The 20,731-nt window shown below is 38.4% G+C and overlaps 1 protein-coding gene across 1 annotated transcript; it reads right to left on the bottom strand.

The window, feature by feature from the left end:
- Window positions 1–10,977: 10,977 nt before the first annotated feature.
- On the bottom strand, window positions 10,978–11,909 carry LOC100467084 (olfactory receptor 9A4-like). The gene is given in 2 exon segments (XM_011228038.3): window positions 10,978–11,147; window positions 11,150–11,909. Coding segments are annotated over 2 exon segments (930 nt in total).
- Between the last annotated feature and the right edge of the window lie 8,822 nt (window positions 11,910–20,731).

Raw genomic sequence — 20,731 nt, 5'->3', positions numbered from 1 at the left:
AGCACAGACTCTGTTCCATAGGATCATTCAGGGACCTATGCTGATGGAATGTTTTCTATCTTCAACATACAGCCTTAAGGATAAAGGTGAGAGAGAATTATGCATGAAGAAGTCTTTGGGACCAGATGTGGAAGTTGTGTACATCACTTCTACTCACATACCATTGGCTAAAGCCCACTCATATGGCCACTCCTATCTACAAGGAAGAGTGGAAACTTTATTTTATCTATGTGTACAAAAAGAAGAAATGATTGGTGATCACTTAGCACTCTCTGCCCCAACTACTGTGGTTGAATGTTTCTTTATAGGTTTATTGGCTACATATATTTTCTCTTCTATAAAATGTGCATCGGTAATATTTGCTTATTTTTCTACTGAATTGTTTGTACTTTTAAAAATGATTTTTAGAAGTTCTTTATATTACACTTCATTTGTTATGTTATTTGAAAATCTCTTCTCCCAGACTGTAACTTCCCATTTCACCACCTCTGAGTTGTTTTTTTTTAATGAATACAGGTTTCTAGGGGTTTTTTTTATTTAAATTCAATGCTAATATATAGTACATACTAAATTTCAGATGTAGTGTTCAGTAATTTATCAATCGTGTTTATCAATCGTGTATAACACCCAGAGCTTATCACATCACATGCCCTCCTTAATGCCCATCACCCATATACCCCATCCCACCACTCACTTCCCCTCCAGCAACCCTCTTAGAGTTAAGAGTCTCCCAACGGTTTTTTCTCCCTCTCATTGTGGTTTTGATTTGTATCTCCCTGATGATAAGTGATGTGGAGCATTTTTTCATGTGCCTGTTGGCCATTTGTATGTCTTCTTTGGAGAAGTGTCTGTTCATGTCTTCTGCCCATTTCTTGACTGGATTTTTTGTTTTTTCAGTGTTGAGTTTGATAAGTTCTTCATAGATTTTGGATAACAGCCCTTTATCTGTTATGTCATTTGCAAATATCTTCTCCCATTCTGTAGGTTTTAGTTTTGTTGACTGTTTCCTTTGCCAGGCAGAAGCTTTTTATCTTGATGAAGTCCCAATAGTTCATTTTTGCTTTGTTTTCCTTGCCTTCAGAGATGTGTCTTGCAAGAAGCTGCTGTGGCCAAGGTCGAAGAGTTTGCTGCCTGTGTTCTCCTCTAGGATTTTGATGGGTCACTGTTCCACATTTAGGTCTTTCATCTATTTTGTGTTTATCTTTATGTATGGTGTAAGGAAATGGTCCAGGTTCACTCTTCTGCATGTGGCTGTCCAATTTTCCCAGCAACATTTATTGAAGAGACTGTCCTTTTTCCATTGGATATTCTTTTTTTTTAATAATAATTTTTTATTATGTTATGTTAGTCACCATACAGTATATCCTTAGTTTTTGATGTAGTGTTCCATGACATTATTTGCGTATAACACCCAGTGCACCATGCAATATGTGCCCTCCTTAATACTCATCACCGGCCTATCCCAGTCCCCCAGCCCCCCCTCCCCTCTGAAGCCCTCAGTTTGTTTCCCAGAGTCCACTGGATATTCTTTCCTGCTTTGTCAAAGATTAGTTGACCATAGAGTTGAGGGTCCATTTCTGGGTTCTCTATTCTGGTCTATTGACTCTGTGTCTGTTTTTGTGCCAGTACCATGCTGTCTTGATGATCACAGCTGTGTAATATAGCTTGAAGTAAGGCATTGTGATGCTCCCAGCTTTAGTTTTCTTTTTCAACATTCCTCTGGCTACTTGGGGTCTTTCTGGTTCCATACAAATTTTAGGATTGTTTGTTCCAGCTCTGTGAAAAATGTCATGATATTTTAATACGGATTGCATTGAATGTGTAGATTGCTCTGGGTACTATAGACATTTTGACAATGTTTATTCTTCCAATCCATGAGCATGGAATGTTTTTCCATTTCTTTGTGTCTTCCTCAATTTCTTCCATAAGCATTCTGTAGTTTTAGAGTACAGATCCTTTACCTCTTTGGTTAGGTTTACTTCTAGGTATCTTATGGTTTTTGGTGTAATTGTAAATAGGATCGATTCCTTAATTTCTCCTTCTTCTGTCTCATTGTTAGTGTATAGAAATGCAACTGATTTCTGTGTATTGATTTTGTATCCCGCCACGTTGCTGAATTCCTGTATGAGTTCTAGCAATTTTGGGGTGGAGTCGATCTTCTTATGATGTCAAATCTTTTTATCCTTGAACTTGACATGTATCTTAATTTACTTAGATCTTCTTTAATGTCTATTACAAAATTTAGGAAGTATATCTATATTTGTTTTCATATGCACAATGTTTAACTACTTATAATCAATAAAATTGATACTTCAGGAAAATGTGACATGATTTATCTTGTGGTTTTGAGTAAACCTAGCATTCCACCAGTTGTTTCTCCTAATGTGTAACTCACTTACTGTACAATAATTCACTCTGACCCTTATCCTTTTAGCTACTGTCTTGCCTGGAGCTCTGCTTCTTTGTTCCAAAGCCCTGAAGCTACAGACAGATGATGTTCAACATCCTTCCTCTCACTCTTGTATGCTGGTCTGTGATTAATACTGTGTCAGTTACCTACTAACTAGTCTTGCATTACCATGATACTGCCAAAAGGATATAGAGTGTACTAGTTAAAAACATACATTTTTATTTAGACACCTGTTGGTAGAATCTTTGTTTGAGAAGCCTTGGAGAAATTACCTAATCTCTCAAAAACTTAGTGCCAAACACTGTTTTTAGGTACTGAGGATACAGCAGAAAATTTAAAAAAAAGTATCTGCCCTTATGAAGCATACATTCTAGTGAGATGATGCCAATAATAAATTAATTAATTGGTATCTATTAGGTGGTAATAAGTACTATGAAGAAAAAGGAAGAATGATAGGTAGACAAGGACTGTCAGAGTGAAGGTGGAAGTTTGTTATTTTTCATTTAATGTTTAGAGGAAGCTTCCTTGGGGTGACTTTAAAGAAGTAATTTGTGGGAAGTGAGAGATTGCTTCGTGCAAATATCTTGGGTAATTCCAACCAGTGGAAAGAGCATTCAAGGTCCTGGGACAAACTGCATTTAGTGTGTTCAAGAAATACCAGGAGGCTACTATGTTTGTAATAAAATGAATGAGAAAGAAAGTGGGAGGTGATGGAAAGCAGAATTAGCTAACAGTAGAAGTATAGAAAATGATGGTGATCTAGATATAAAATCTTCAAAAAAAAATTAGTTAAAATGGTCCAACGGTTTGCAGATAACTGCAACTAGCCAGAAAAAAAAAAAAAAAGGCTGGTAGAGCAACAGCTTTAAAGCTAGACAAAACTTAAAGCAGGGGTGGGGGGGATGCATAATGGTTATGAGCAGGTAATAACAAACAAGAAAAACACCTAACCCATATTCAGGCTCAGAGGAGTGGAAAAAAAAGTCATGACATCAGAAGAGCTGTGGGTGTCCTTAGGGAACAAATCAAATAAAGCATGAGGATCAGTAAAACACTTAGAAATTGAGGGTATAAGAGATTTGGACAATGTTCCCTGAGTTCCAGAGTGATAGAGAAAGTGTTTCACAAAACTTCTCTTGTGAGGTCATCACATTGTCAATCAAAGTCATCAATAACCTCCAAAGAGCTAAATTCACTGGTCAATTCTTAGGTGTCACCTTACTTGACTCTCAGGACGCTGTGACAGACCTTACCAACTCCTTAAAAGACATCGTCCACTGGGCTTTCAATACACCCTCTCCTGGTTTGCCTCTAGTTGTGTGGCTGCTACTTCCCAGTCTTCTTTGTTGATAACCTATCTATTCAGGTCTCTAACCATGAAAACTCAGGGCCTAGTCATTTGCATTATTGTTTTTTCTTTTGTATCTATACTCCTCCCTTGGTCACTCAACTATTCTTATAGATTTAAATACCACCTACACTCACTTGACTCACATTTCTATACCCAGCTTGAACTGCCCTGAACTCCAGGGTTTTATGGTTAATTACCTCCCTGACATATTCTCTTAGATATTTAATAGTAGATATCTCAAACTTTGTTCATAACTGGGTTCCTGCTATTCTCCCCAAATTGGCTCATTCCATAGTGCTGCCTCAGTTAATAGAATTTTACCCTTCCAGTTAAATATTTCCAAAAAATATATAATCATTAATCCATCCTTTTTTTTCCATGTCATATCCAAACAAATCATATTGTCTCTAGATACATATGGATTAAATAGATAGATGATAGTCAGAGAAAGAGAGAAAAAAAAACATACACATTTGGCCCTTGAACAATTCAGGGGTTGGGGCACTGACCCCTCACATGGTCAAAAATCCACATATAACTTTTGACTCTCCCGAAACTTAACTACTAATAGCCTACTAGTGATCAGAAGCCTTACCAATAGCATGAATAGTTGATTAACACATATTTTGTAAGTTATATGTATTATACACTGTATTCTCACAATAAAGTAAGTTAGAGAGAAGAAAATGTTACTAAGAAAATCATAATTTCACATTAAAATAGGTAAAATAGAAAAAAGAAAATCATAAGGAAGAGAAAATACATTTACAGTACTATATGTATATTTATTGAAAACAAATCCATGTCTAAGTAGATCCATGCAGTTCAAACCCATGTCATCCAAGGGTCAGCTGCATGTAGAAACAGACCACGCCACTCCTTCACTGCTGACATTCTGATCCACGTGATGATCATCTCTAGACTACATTACTGTAATGGTCTTTGTGGTAAATTAGACTATTCAAAATATTCACTCTTCACCCATCAAAGCAAAAGTTTCCCCAGACTAAGTTAAACAGGCAAGAAAGACTTTATTCAAGAATATTGCAGTAGGAGAAGGGAGCCAGAGCTCAGTCTGAACCCAACCCCACTGAAACGAAGAATGGGAGAGTTCTTAAGTGCTGAGATGAGCTACTAGAAAAGTACTGAAGTACCTTAGTGGGGAGAGACTGATCAACAGGGTGAGCACATTGAGCTACTCCTGAGTCTGAAAAAGGTGCAGGAAAAGAATTTGCAATTACTAAGTGTTCTAAAGTAAATAATCTAAGAAAAGGGATGTCTAGGGTCTGGAATCAGGAAGAAGCCTGCCTAAAGTTCAGACAGTCAAGGGAAACATCACAGCTGTCTTGGTCAATCCCTTCCTGCCCCCATTTCCTCAAGTGCCATACTTCTCCATATATTGATTCTGGGGTCTTCCATGTAACTGGCTTTGACCAATAGAATGAGGCCAAAACTTCAGTGTGCTAGATCTGAGCCCAGGCCTTAGGAGGCCTTTGGTGTTTCCATCTGTGTTTTCTTGTGTTCTGCCACTGTCACAGCAAGAAGGGCTCAGGCAACCCTGCTGGTACCAGGAAGAGAAGGAGAGATACCCCAGCTGAGACATCAGTGTGAGCCCAACCTAGGTCAGCCGACTGCCATCCAGCCCTTAGACTCGTACACAGGCCCGCCTTAGATTAGCAGAGCCTCCAGCTGAGCCTAGTCTGGATAAACGGAAACCCCAATGCATAAAAATGAAAGTTTATGATTGTATGCCACTGGAGTTTTATGCTTGGCTCTTACATGGCAGAAGCTAACTGATATAAGCTCCTAAGTGGTCTCCCTCCTTCTCTCTTACTGTCCTTTAATCAATTGTCTACGTAGCAGTCAGAATAATCTCGTTAAAACATTAGACAGATTCTGTCACTCTTTTTCTCCAATAGTTTCCAACTCACTCCTGGAAAAGGCAAAGTCTTTAAAAAGCTCACAAGGCTCTATAGGATCTAAATCCTGATTACCTCTCTCATTTCATTTTCTCTTACACTCCCCTTCGCTCACTCCATTCCAGCATTTTTATCTATGCCTTCCCAGGGACCTCTCCATTTGTTGTTCATTATGCCTGGAATGTTCTGTAAAAGGTATCCAAACGGCTCACTAATTCAGTCTATCAAGCTTTCCCTGACAACCCTACTTAAAATTTCAGGACTCCCTCAATAGAGGGTCCTGTACACTCCTAGTTCACTTTTCTTCACAGAACTTTCTCACCATCTAAAATACTACTTTTAACAACTTTATTGAGACACAATTCACACACCACAAAATTCACCCATTTAAAGTGCACAATTCAATGATTTTTGGTATATTCACAGATATTTGCAACCATCACCTCAAAAAGAAAGCCTGTACCCCTTAGCTATCACTGACCTACCTGCATTCCCCCAGCCCTAAGCAACCACTAGTCTATTGTCTGTCTCTGTATATTTCTCTATTCTGGACTTTCATATGAATAGAATCATATAATATGTGGCCTTCTGTGACTGGCTTCTTTTACTTAGCATAATGTTTGCAAGGTTCATCCCTGTTGTAGCACATATCAGTTATTCCTTCACATGGCTGAATAATATTCCATTGTTTTTTTATTCATTCATCAGCTAATAGGCATGTAGGTTGTTGCTATCTTTTGGCTATTATGAATAATGATACTACAAACATTCATGAACAAGATTTTCTGCGGATGCATGCTTTTGTTTCTCTTGGGTATATACCTAGGAGTGAAATTGTTGGATCATAAGATAACTGTATGCTTAATTATTTGAGGAACGAAAGTTTTTCCAAAGTGGCTATACCATGACACCTTCCCATCAGTGGTGTATATGGGATCCTCCCACATCCTCAATAACACTGGTTATTTTCCAGCCTTTTGTTGCCAGCTATCCTACTGTGTGTGAAGTGGTATCTCATGGTGGTTTTGATTTGTACTTCCCTGATCATTAATGATGCAAAGCATCTTTTCGTGTGCTTATTCATCATTTGTATATCTTCCCTGGAGAAATGTCTATTCAGATTATTTACCCACTTTTAAATCGGATTGTTTGCCTTTTATTGTTGAGTTGTAAATGTTCTTTATATATTCTGGATTCAAGTCTCCTAACAGATATATGATTTGCAAACATTTTCTCCCATTCTGTAGGCTGCCTTTTCACTCTCTTGATAGTGTCCTTTGATGCACAAAAGATTTTCATTTTCATGAGGTCCAATTTCTCTAATTTTCCTATTGTTGCCTATGCTTTTGGTGTCATATCCATTAAGTTGGTGCCAAATCAATGTCAGGAAAATTTTCCCTATGTTTTGTCCTCTAAGAGTTTTATAGTTTTAGCTGTTACATCTAGGTCTTTGATCTATTTTGAGTTAATTTTTGTACATGGTGTGAGGTAAGGGTTCAAATTCATTCTTTTGCACGGAGATGTCCAGTTTCCCCAGATGATTGAAAATAAGGTTCTGTGCAATTTTTCCCTTCTTTAAGCTACTTATAAGTATATATCTAGGTTACAGAAGAAACAGACTATAATAAAGAAAATTTAAACATATAATGTTACTTTTTTCAGATAAATATAATTTTATAGTTTTGGATTGAAATTAGGCATTCCTACTGAAAGCAGCCTTGGCCTTCTCACTTACTTGGGTAAATGAAATCTGACCATGCTTTACTATACTCTTTCCCCACTATCTCAGGACCAGCCAAATTCCAGCTAGAGACTGCCGCATTAGCCTAAACTATAATAAAAATGATAAGGAGCAGAGAAGCAACTGACCCATGGCAGACAAATAATGAGAACAAAAATACACATTAGTTGTGTGGGATACTATAATTTTAAGATTACTTGTTACCATGATATAACTTAGACTATCCTGATTGACACAAGAATAAGTAACAAGTAGCTCATATAAAGATATACATAGCATTTCATGATTTAGCAGTGTAGGCTATCTAGCTTAGTGGTTAAGAGAATAAACAGGAGCCAGACCACCTAGGTTTAGATCCTGGGCCTTTGCATACTAATAACGTGCCCTTGGGTGAGTCACTTACTGTCTCTATGCCAGAGTTCCTGGGGTAATAATAGTAATTACAGTAGGGAGTTTTATGATTTAAATGAGTTCTTCTTTGTTTAGTTATACGAATTAAGTTTCAGACTTAAGCAGTATTTCTTAGCTTGGGTTCCTCAGGAGGCCAAGGACTTATGAGCTATTCACTGGGGAATACAGTCCATGAGAGCAGGCATGAGTGACAAAAGATATGAAAAAACGGAATGCTGTAAAACCAATAAAAGGATGTTTTATCAAGCTTGCTACCATTAAGTACAACAAATTGCTTGATCATTGGAATTACTCACCTTAGAAGATGTATAATCTGTGTCTCATCACTGTCCCTCAGAGGGAAAAAGGGGAAAAATTATCTACCACTTTCCACTTTCACTGGTCAAATTACATCCAATCAGGAGCAACTACCCAGAACTTCTGGGTTGTCCATGTATGGACTTGGATGCCAAGTAGGTCACTCTGGTGAAATCAACAGGGAATCCCTAGGGCTAGATGTGAAAGGTGCTCCTGACATCCATAATTATGAAATATTGGTTGTTAATATCATTATTATTATTTGCATTATACATATAAACCAAGCATTTCTGTAAACAATTTTTGGAGGTAGAGAGAAGTATCCAGCACAGCAGAAAGCTATTGCCTGCAAAGTTGGGGATAAGGGAGTTTAGGCACTGGGCTTCTCCAGCGTTTAACCTCTGTGCTACACTGCCTTGGAGTATGGAGCTTTAGAGGGATAGGTCTCTCTGGCACTTACTACATAGAACACAGGTAAGTATGTGTGTCGGAACAAGATTCTTTAAAATGGGACAGCCTCTTCTCCTTCCTGAGAGTGATATTTCTTCCCTATCAGACTTACTAACCAAGGCATTAAGTTCAAAAAAGTGTATAGTCACTTCTACACAGTCCTCCTTCTCCTGATAGTCTTCTTGAGTTCCTAGCTTTTATCTTATGCTCCAGAAATATTTCCCAAAATATTTTAATTTAACAGAAGGCTCCACTTACCAAATATCTTTCAGTTAGAGAAATGCATTCATATAAATAAGCAGGTATTCCTGAATAAAAGAAAAAACAAATACATGAATAAACAAGAAGAGAGGCTGAATTACTATATCCCTTAAAACACATAAACAAAATGCAATTATTTTCATAGTCAATTCCTATATGTGATACAAAAATAATAAGGAGAATATTAGAAGGCAAAGAGTGAAAAATCTTGTTCTTTCTCCATTCTATCTGCCCATTCCCACTACCACAATCCTACAGATAACCACTGCTTAATTTCTTACGATGTTGTCCACAAGCAAATATAAATATAAACTATTTCTACTCCTTTCTTATACAAAAGTAAATGCTAAGTTCAATGTACTTTGCTTTTCTCGCTTAATACGGCTTGGGGATCATTTCTTATCATTACAGAAAGAGCTTTATTATTCTTTTTATAGCTGCATAATATTTCATTGTATGAATGAAACAATTTATTTAACCAGTCACCTACTGATATCCCATTTGGTTATCTATATTTCATTATTACAAAAATGCTGTACTGGATAAAACTGTGCTTGTGACATAAGAAATGGAATCGCTGATTGGGACCAAAGTCAGGCTGATTAGGGAAAGGGTGAGTGAAGTTGGTGGTGCTAGGAAAGTGGCACAAGGGCTTCCTGGTGGGAAGCTGGATGACAGCACACTAAGCTTGGGTCTGTGAGGGGGAAAGGTAATGGGGAACCCAGAAGTGAATGGGGGAACTGGAGCCACAGTAAGAGAGCAACAAAGAGGAATCGGAAACAAAGTAGGTAGGAAAGGATGAACAACTGAAAGGGACAGGAAGCAGGGGCCAGGTAACATGGACCTTGGAAGGATTGAAGAATGTGACAGGGACGAGAGGCTGTCTCCTCTTCTGCCCTCTCTTCACCCCCACTGAGCCCAGGGACCCAGCAGGGCCAGCTCTCCCTTGTCATATCAGCTCCTGCAACAGCAGCTCCATTGTCTCACATCCTTTGTGGCAGCAGGCAATATGATCTAGGTGCTGTCAGGTGAGAGAATCCCAACTTATCTAGCTCTTCCTCCCACACTCTGAGGAAGTCCACCAATTACAGATGTGACTGAATTTTTTAAAAACCACTTCCAAAGTGTCCCAAATTGCAAAATGTCTTCATTCTCTAAATTCTGCTAGCCAGGAAAATATGCAGAGAAGTACTAAGGCAACAGAACTTTGGGACAGGAAATCAAGGTTAGAGGAAATCCTTACCCCCACAACAGCATCAACATCAGCTGGAGCTGGTTAGAAATGTAGACTATCAAGGCTTCGTCCAGACTACTAAATTAGAATGTACATTTTAACAAGATCCCCAAGTGATAGAAATGCACGTTAAAGTTTGAAAGGTACCACCTTAGGTCTGCATTTCCGTCACTGAAATTAGAAATGTCATATTCATTGACTTGAAAGAATAAAGTATTGTTGCATCTGCTAAAAAGAGACTGAAAGAGATTGAGAGAGAGAGTGAGAATATATTTGAGCCAGGGAAGTAATAGGAAGCTTACACAATCAGAGAACCTAAAGCACAAGGCATTTTGGATGATTTAGATGACCTAGAATCCAGTAGTCATTCCATTCTGCAGTTGGAGAATATTTTTCTACCTTTTCCTATTCAGAAACTTAAATATCACACATATTATTTTTCCATTTAATTTTGAAAGTTTTATTGTGAAATGTATCATAACTTCAGAACAGTGTGTATATCTATAGCTGTATCCATATATATGTAACTTTATAATAAGGCGAATTTTTGAGAAACAACCAACCATGTTAAAAACCATGGCCATAACTTAATTTTTTTTAAAGATTTTATTTATTTAACAGAGAGAGAGAGAGAGAGCCAGCGAGAGAGGGAACACAAGCAGGGAGAGTGGGAGAAGAAGCAGGCTCCCAGCAGAGGAGCCTGATGTGGGGCTCGATCCCAGACTGCTGGGATCACACCCTGAGCCGCAGACGCTTAACGACTGAGCCACCCAGGTGCCCCAGATGGCCATAAAATAAAAGGATTTTGTTGCACACACATTATTTGATGATGATTATGATGCAGCTAAAAGATGAGTAAGTACTTTTTAGAGCATCCTAGAATTCACAATAATTAAGACAAGACTAGTTACTAAATAGGTGACAGCATCTTTTCACTCCATCCTGAAGGGCTTCTATTACTTTGTCATTTCGGAGGGTGAAGATGAAAGGGTTGAGGAAAGGAGTAACCACCGAAACTATCAAGGAAACCACCCTATTGTAATCTGAAGCTTGTGTTTGCTTGTGTTTGCTTAACTGCCATAGCCAATAATGACACAAGTAAAGTGGGACGCACAAGTAGAAAAGGCTTTCCTCCGCCCAGAGGCTGAGGGGATCTTGAGGATGGTGGAGATGATGTAGGTGTAGGAGATGATTGTAGGGATCAAAGAACCAAAGAGAACAAAAACAGCCATTAAGAATAGGATAAACTCTATGAAAACGGTATTATTGCAGGATAGTTTGAGCAACTGCCCTCGGTCACAGAAGAAATTGTTCACCACGTTTGATTTGCAGAAGGTAAGCTGAAATGTGGCATATGCTGGCCAGATTTGAAAAAGGAACCCAAACATCCATGACACAACCACCACACAGATGTAGGTGCGGCTGTTCATAATGATGTTGTACCTCAGAGGGTTACAGACAGCCATGTAACGGTCCACAGACATGGCTCCCAGCAATGCAAACTCTGTGGTCCCCAGAGACAGGTACAGGAAGAGCTGGGTAACACACGCAGCCAGAGATATTGTCTGCATCCCAGGGAGCAGCAACCCCCAAAGCATCACAGGCACGATAATAGTTGTAACCAAGATCTCCAAGGCAGAGAGATGACCAAGGAAGAAATACATGGGGGACTGCAGACGTTTATCAACACATACAATCACAATGATGACCGTGTTTCCCATTAATGTCACTAAGTAGAAGAAGAAGAAGGTAGCAAAGAGAAGACGGTGTAGTTCTCTGGAGCCAGGGAAGCCAAGGAGATAAAATTCAGTGGCACTAGAGTGATGTGCCAACATTCAGTTCTGAGCTCTTGCTTCTTATGAAACCTAAAGAGCAAAGGAGAGAAAACAGGCTTCTGATATCAAAAAGATTAAGGACAACTCCAATTTGAGGAAATATATCCCACACCTAGACTCTACAGCATAATGCTACTATTTTCTATTCAAAGTTGGTGTCAAATGTTTTATCTAGGACATAAATACATTTGAAGGTAAATGTAAATGCCCAAGAAAATGAGCAATAGCCACCAACACCACACCCTAGCATGAAAACACACCCACCCCGTCTCTACCCTTGCCTCTCAATTCACCGGCCATCCTCCGTCCAACTCTGCTCTGACCTGCCACCCCCTCTACTTTCCTGACCACATTTATACCACCAACACTTCCATCTCTGAATGCCCTAAAGTGTTTTCTCTGCCTCCTTTATCCATTCCTGCAAAATCCTGCTAATTTCAACAGTTACAAGAATAGCAAATCCCAATCTAAGCCAATGTGGTTATTTCTTTTTATCCTCTAAACATAGATCATGCTACATTATATTTATGTCAAGCTCTGCCTCAATTATATTATAAACTTTGCAGTGTAGTTAGCAAGTGGGACCTATCTAGGATACTGTCATAAGATAAGAGTTATTTTGAGACAAAATAGTGAGTCTTTCCCTGACTTCTAGAGAGCTGACTGCCTGGAGGAGATTATCCACTTCTTCCTTCTCATTCTCATGATGAAAGCCTTCCTCCATTTCTCATTTCAGTGAATGTATATCCTCTAAGAAGGAAGACCCCTTCCAGAGCCCAGAAAGTGATCTCTAAATCCGAAATTTTGATATCTCTGGTCAGCAATAGTCAACAGGGTGGGGGTGGGGAAAGGGGTACAGAAGGAACTCTTACCTGTAAGCAGTCTCCACCCTGGGACCAGAAGATAAGATAATACCTGTGATATAGTAGCAAAATCCTCCATATTCTCTGGGTCTCAAATCTCTACTTCCAGCATGCAGACAAGACTTCCAAATGAGCAGCCTATCCCTCTAAACAAACTGCCATGGCGTCAGTCCCACAGAGCAACTTGGAAAATTCCAAAGAGCACATCTGCTTATCTATGACCTTTTATTTTCCCCAGAGCCAAAGTGTAATGAAAAATTTAGATGGGTATTAAGGAGGGCACGTATTGCATGGTGCACTGGATGTTATACACAAGTAATGAATCATGTAACTTTACATCAAAAACAAGGGGTGTACTGTATGGTGACTAACATAATATAATAAAAAAAATTATTAAAAAAATTTAGAAGACACTGATAGAGATCATACTAAGTTCCTCAGAAGGACTGGGCTCTTTCCCTCACCACATGCAGGTCTTTCCTCAAAGATATCCTCTCTACAGACCCTTTCCCCCCTCATCCTCTCCAAAACAATACATGCACAATTTCACTCTCTAACCTCTTTAGGCTGTATTTTTCTTTCTATTGGCTCTCATCAATATCTCAAATTATAGTAAGCATTTGTTTATTAATTTATCTTCAAAATCCCAAATCAGAATGAAGTACCTTGAAGCAACCTCTTTACGTTTCTTGTATTACCACCTGTGACAAGAACAGTCTGACAAAGTATATATTCTATAAATATTTTAAATGAATATATCAATTAATAGATCAAGGAAGAAATCAATGAAGAAATGAAGAGCATCCAACCTGACTAACTTTCCCTCCATTCACTCTTCTCCAAAGCACTGCCCAGTCAACCTGCAGTCTCTCTTCCAGGAGATCCGCAACAAGATGGCAAGCAGATGTAAGGAAGACAGGATGAAAAATGAGAGAGCAGGGATTCAGGTGCTGGCAGAGTGTGCCCACTGCCAGCACAGGCACCATCAACCTGCCCTTTGCTATGGAGGGATGATCTGATGGAGAGCCATCTACTCTGTAGCTCCCTTGGTTCACTCTTCAGGCTCTAGGTGTCCTTGTTCTATATGGCAGCCAAGCTTAGACCCTCTCATGATAATGCTCTCCTACTCTCTCCTTCACTAAATGGGATACCTGGGATGACACTCACCTCCAGAGATGGGGACTGGACTGGAAAGTTCTATTGCTCTTCAGGCATCAACCCAAGCTACCCATGGCTAGTAAAGAGCCATGTTTAGGAGGCAGGGGAAGCTCCTGCTGTCTCCACTTATGGCAAAGAACACCATCGACACACAGAAGTTTAGGGAAAAGTCCAGAAGTAGTATTGAGAGGACTCCACCTATCTTCCCCTCCCTCATTCCCTCTGTCTCCTTCTTTCTCTACCTTGTCTATCCCCAAGGATAGTTATACACTGAGGAATAATTTGCACATGTTCAGAGACACACTAGGGATGTAGTCAAGGAAAAGCTAAAGAAACTTTCAGTCTTCCCTCCTGAGGATAACCAAGTTTTAGATCCTGGAAAAGTTCTGTGCATTGGGCAAACTTAAAAACCCCCAGTCAGAATTTCTCAATGTCCAGCTGCCTTCCTTCCAGACCCTTACTCATCACAACAACCAAGCTGTGAGGAGTCAGTCCCCTGATCTGCTCTGTGCTTCACCCTGACTCCATTTATCCCTACAGAGCCTAAGCTACCCCCAAGCTGATGAGTATACTAATGCCTACAAAAGATACACATCAAAACCCAGAGGTCACTAAATCTTCTTCTTCATCCCCAAGGTTTCATGAAGCACATCTTTCCCAGAGGATCTCTGCACACTCTCTACCACGTACCCTCTGTCCACAGTTATGAGAGCCTGGTAAGAGAGAGAGGACTTGCCACCTACTCCAAATTCACATTCTGTTAATGCCACAGCCCATTCCAGGCCTTCCAATATGCATCCAACTGTGGCTATTCAGCTATACATTTCCCTTCTCAATCTTAAGATGCTCTCAGGTCACCTTCCCGTGTTGCTTGAATTGAGGGGTGAAAGTGAAGAAACAATATTCAGAATCAACAACAATAACAAAATACTACATAAACGTGAGGATGGCTGGGATGCTGAGTAAAATAGCAAAAGCACATTTAAAATATTTAGTTTTACGATTTAAGAAACAAATGTCATTTTTCATAAAAGTAGCATAGGTCGAAAGGAAGGATGTAAGGTGAAGTGCAAATAGCCCTCTCCCCATTTGCTTGACTCTCCTGATCCATCTCCTAGAGCTAAATATGATTATAAATTATTATTATAAATTTCTAGTACATTCATACAGTACTTTTCTGTGTGCTTACAAGAATATCTGTATATATTCTTGGGGCGCCTGGGTGGCTCAGTCGTTAAGCATCTGCCTTCGGCTCAGGGCGTGATCCCAGGACCCTGGGATCGAGCCCCACATTGAGCCCCACATCAGGCTCCCTACTCTGCTGGGAGCCTGCTTCTTCCTCTCCCACTCCTCCTGCTTGTGTTCCCTCTCTCACTGGCTGTCTCTCTCTCTCTGTCAAATAAATAAATAAAATCTTAAAAAAAAAGAATATCTGTACATATGCTTTTTAAGTAAATGATATTTTAATAAATATACTGTCCTGCTACCTTCTTCTTATTATATATATGTGTGTGCATGTGTGCATGCATGTTTGTGTGTCTATTAAACTTTTCCACATTAACAATGATCTGTCAATCACATTTAAAGTGATGGCTTAATAAATATTCACTTATGAAAATACTGATCATTATTTAATGAATATGCTGATGAACACTTCATTTTCTCCAATTTTTCATGTCTATATTGCCGCTGCAATAAATATTCTCACATCTGAAAAATTGTACAACTTTTTAATTGTATTAAATTCTTAGCTGTTATCAAATCACTCTCAAAAAGTTGCATTAATTTATATTCTCGTTTTTGAGTTTTTATTTAATTATCACTTAGTTAACATAGAGTGCAGCGTTGGTTTCAGGTGTCATTATAGTGACTCAATATTTCCATATATCACCCACTGATCATCACAACAAGCGCTCTCTTAATCCCCATCACCTACTTCACCCATCCCCCAACAGACCTCCCCTCTGGTAACCATCAATTTATTTTCTATAGTTAAGACTCTCTTTCTTGGTTTGTCTCTCTCTCTCTCTTTTTTCCCCTCTCGTTATCTATAGAAAATTTTTAGTCATTATTACTTCTAATAGTTTGTCTGTTCTTCCTCATGTCCCCATGACACGTAAGATATACTTTTTACAATTGTTCCAAAACTCTTAGATTCTCTGTTTTATCTTTTTCATTCATTTTTCACTCTACATTTCAGTTCTGGAAGTTTCTAATGACATATCTTTAACCTCACTAATTCTTTCCTCAACTATGTACACTCTTGCTGAGTTCATTAAAGCCATTCTTAGTTTTTCTTTACAATGTTTTTTTTTCTACCACTTCATTTTTATTCTTTCTTATAGTTTCCATTGCTCTGCAGATGTTACCCATTGGCTCTTGCATTTTGTCCACTCTTCTACTAGGGTCCTTAGCATTTTAAACATACAGTTATTTTATTATTTTATTTTTTTAATTATTTTTATTTACTTATTTATTTATTTTTCTTCAGTTCAATTACCCAACATATAGTACATCATTAGTTTTTGATGTAGTGTTCAAACATACAGTTATTTTAAAATCCCAGTCTGATCATTTCAACATTTCTACCATATCTGAGTCTGGTTCTCATGTCTGCCCTGTCTCTTCACACTTTGTTTTCTTTTGTTTGTTTATTTGTTTATTTGTTTGTTTTAATATGCCTTTTAATGTTTCAATGTAAGCTGGACATTACATAATGGATAAAGACAAGTGAGGAAAACAGGTCTTCTATATGAGGTTTTATGTTTATTTGCCTATGAGTTGGGTTGTGCTTACTGTTTACTGTAGCTGTGGGTGTCACAGGTGAATTAAATCTCTTGTTCTTATTTTTGTCTCACATATTGTCTTTGTGTTTCCCTAAAATCTCCATCTTTTTAAAAGTTTTTATTAAATTCCAGCTAGTTAACATATGGTGTAATATTAGTTTCAGTTCTACAATTCAGTGATTCAATACTTATACACAACATCCCATGCCCATTACAACAAGTGCACCCCTTAATCCCCAATACCTGTTTAACCCATCCTCCCATCCACCTCCCATCTGATAGCCATCAGTTCGTTCTCTATAATTAAGCATCTGTTTCTTGGTTTATCTCTCTCTTTTTATCCAATATGATTGTTTGTTTTGTTAGAATCTCCTTCTTAAACAAGGTCTTAGACTCACAGTTCTTTCTGTTGTAATCTTGTTACTATATGTGAGCCCCACTAATGTGGTGGTAAAGAGTAGAGGGAGTGAAGCATTCAGCATTCTACAATCCTATAGATTACGTCTCAGTCTTTTAGTGAGCCTGTGCCCCTGGCTTGTGACTTTCAGCATCCCTGTACCTTTGGTGAGACAGGAAGGGCAGAGAGGCTGGAGTTGGGGGTTTCCCTTCCCCTAGATCTGCATGCTCCATTGCAATTACAATCCTCACTTCCCCAAAAGTCACTATGTTTTTGCAATAATCACTTCACTGCATTTCTTAATGGTTTTATCACCTAAATTTACATCACTACACACTATACCTTAGCCTTGCCCATTTTTTAAAATTTCATGTATCCTTTTAGTTCTTTTAATCTGTAGATGCCTTCAGCACCCTTCTTTTCCTTATAATCTATCTGTTGAATTCACAAGGTGTTTTGTCAGTAGCTTCCCACAGTCGGTATTTTGGTGATTTCATCCTCACATTAAGGTTAAATGTATCTTTCTGTTCTCCACATATTTTCCTGTAAACTGGCAGGTGAATTCAGAGGCTTGATCAGACTAAGCTCTACCAGTTTTCATAAAATGAAGGATTGTTAAGGGCACCTGAGTGGCTCAGAGAGTGAACTGTCCAACTCTTGATTCTGGCTCATCTCATGATCTTAGGGCTATGAGATCAAGCCTCTCCAGGAACTCTGCACTAGGCATGGAGCCTCCTTAAAATTTCCTCTCTCCCCCTCCCTCTGCCCCTCCCCCACTCTCTTGGGAAAAGAAAAGAAAGAAAGAAACAAATTGAAGGATTGTTATATTTTTTCACCAAAAGACACATAAGATCTAGTTTTCTCTTACCCATGATATTAAAAACAGTTGATGTATAAATCTAGTATTTCATTGAGGGTAGCTAAATGGTGATATTGTAATTCTAACATTTTTTCAATAATTATCTAGGCTGCTTTGGTATTTTCATTTACTATACATTTACCCCAAATAATTACTTGAATCTTTTCATTTATCAGATCTCAAAATAATGAATAAGGTTCCTTAATCACTTTTGAAGGCTAATAACTTGTAAGTACCATTTGGGACTCATAAATCTAACTATATTCGATGGGTTTTAAATGGCTGTAATTATTATATTTTCAAACTACATCTTGTCATATATTGACTAAAAAAGTCTCTTCAGTTTGGCTTCCAAATCCTTTTAACATGTCCCTAGTAATCTTTGACATCTGGTGTGACAAAATGTTCCAAGCTCATCCAGTTGATTTCCTTCCTCAGACCTGGAATCAGACAATTCTTCAGAAGCATTTGTTTCTTGTGGTTTAATGGTCACTTAGGATCATGATCTGGGCCCAAAGGGCATGCTCATTGTTATTGGGTTAGTCAATGAACTAGCACACTAAAAAGACACATAGAAAATACACATACATATGTGTGTGTGTGTATATATATATCTTTATATCTTTATATGTGTATATATACACACATGCAGAGTGGGGGGGAGTAGAGAGGAGAGATTCATACTGATAAATATAATTCAAATTCAGCAATAAAGAGACTTCAATAACCACACATACCAATCTGACTACATCCCAGCAGTGAGCTGGGGGCAAACACCTAGCCTGACTGCAGGCCACACACACCAACAAAACCTTCTCAAGGAACAAGACAGGGAAAGTCCCTTGCAGTTTGGTGTTACCACTATTTGGGCAAATGCATGATCTCCCTCAACTCAAGCTCAAGACAGCCCCAGACTGGCCCAGTAACAACACAAGGACCAAACACTGCCCACAACACACAAAGGGAGCCATTGCAGATGAACAGACTGTAGGAAAAGCAGCTCAGTCACAACAGTAAGGTGTACATAACACACATAGACGACATCCCTGAAGTGCCAGGTTCCGATGAAGACACACTGCCATACAGGGCTGTATAGGACCTCTTCTTCATAAGGTCAGTACTTCAAGAACAGGAGATAAAGAATACATAAATAAATCTTAAAACAAACAACAAAAAAGAACAGGAGACATAGTGGACCCTCCTAATACAAGGAAAGGCAGAAGAGTTAGACAAAGGAAACAGGAATGTGTCCCAGATGAAAGGACAGGAGAAAATCACAGCAAGAGAGCTAAATGAAATAGAGATAAGCAATATGTATGATAGAGAATTTGAAGCAAAGGTCATAAAGATCCTCACTGGACTTGTGTAAAGAGTAGAGGACCTCAGTGAGACTCTTAACAAAGAGATGGAAAACATAAAAATAACTGATCAGAGATGAAAACTCTGAAAGAATACACGGATGAAATAAAAAGTAGACCGGGGACGCACAAAGACAGATCAGTGACCAGGAAGACAAAGTAATGGAAAACAGTCAAGCTGAACAGGAGAAAAAAATAATAAAATAAATAAAATAAAATTAGATTGAGGGAACTCAGCAACACCATGAAGTATAATAACATTTGCATTATAGGGATCACAAAAGAAGAAGAGAGAGAAAAAGAGTAGAAATTTTATTAAAAGAAATACTAGCTAAAAACTTCCTGAATCTGGGGAAGGAAACAGAAACCCAGATTGAGTGGGCACAGAGCCCCCCCAACATAATCAACCCAAAGAGGTCCACACCCATACACATGGTATTTAAAATGGCAAAAAGTAGTGATAAAGAGAGAGTTTTAAAAGTAGCAAGTGAAAACAGTTACATACAAGGGAAACCTCATAAGACTATCCACTGATATTTCAGCAGAAATGTTGCAGGACAGAAAGGAGTGGCATGATATATTCAAAATGCTGAAAGAAAAAAACCTGCAACCAAGAATACTCGATCTAGCAAGGCTATCCTTCAGAATAATAGGAGAGATAAAGTATTTCCCAGATAAACAAAAGTTAAAGGAATTCATGACCATTAAACCAGACCTACAAGAAGTGTGAAAGAGGACTCTGATTAGAAAGGAAAGACCATAAGCAGGAGTTATAAGGTAGGAAGAACAAAAACAGTAAAATTAAGTATATCTATAAAAAGCAGTCAAGGGATTCACAAAATAAAAGGATGAAAAGTATGATGCGATATACCTAAAATGGAGGGGAGTGGGGATAGGAGTAAAGAATGGGTTCAAACATAAGCAACCACAACTTACCACAGACTGCTATATGCATAACAGGTTACATATAAACCTAATGGTAACCACAAGTCAATGACCAGTAATAGATATGCAAAATATAAAGAGAAAAGAAGCCAAACATATTATTAAGGAAAGCCAGTTAACCATAAGTGAAGATGGCAAGAGAAGAAAGAAATCAAGAAAACTGTCAATACAAACCAAGTAACAAAATGACAGTAAGTACATACTTATCAACAATTACTTACAATGTAAATGGACTAAATGCTCCAATCAAAAGACATAGGGTGACAGAATGGATAAAAAAGCAAGACCCAGTCTTTTATCTGTAGTGTCATTTGCAAATATCTTCTCCCATTCCGTGGGCTGCCTCTTAGTTTTTTTGACTGTCCTTGGCTGTGCAGAAGCTTTTTATCTTGATGAAGTCCCACAAGTTCATTTTTTCTTTTGTTTCTCTTGCCTTTGGAGATGTGTCATGAAAAA

The sequence above is a fragment of the Ailuropoda melanoleuca genome, chromosome 1 (genome assembly GCF_002007445.2).
Source record: "Ailuropoda melanoleuca isolate Jingjing chromosome 1, ASM200744v2, whole genome shotgun sequence".
Classification (NCBI taxonomy): Eukaryota; Metazoa; Chordata; class Mammalia; order Carnivora; family Ursidae; genus Ailuropoda; species Ailuropoda melanoleuca.
Note: the sequence above shows the minus strand (reverse complement) of the source record. Positions and strands in the feature narration are given on the sequence as shown.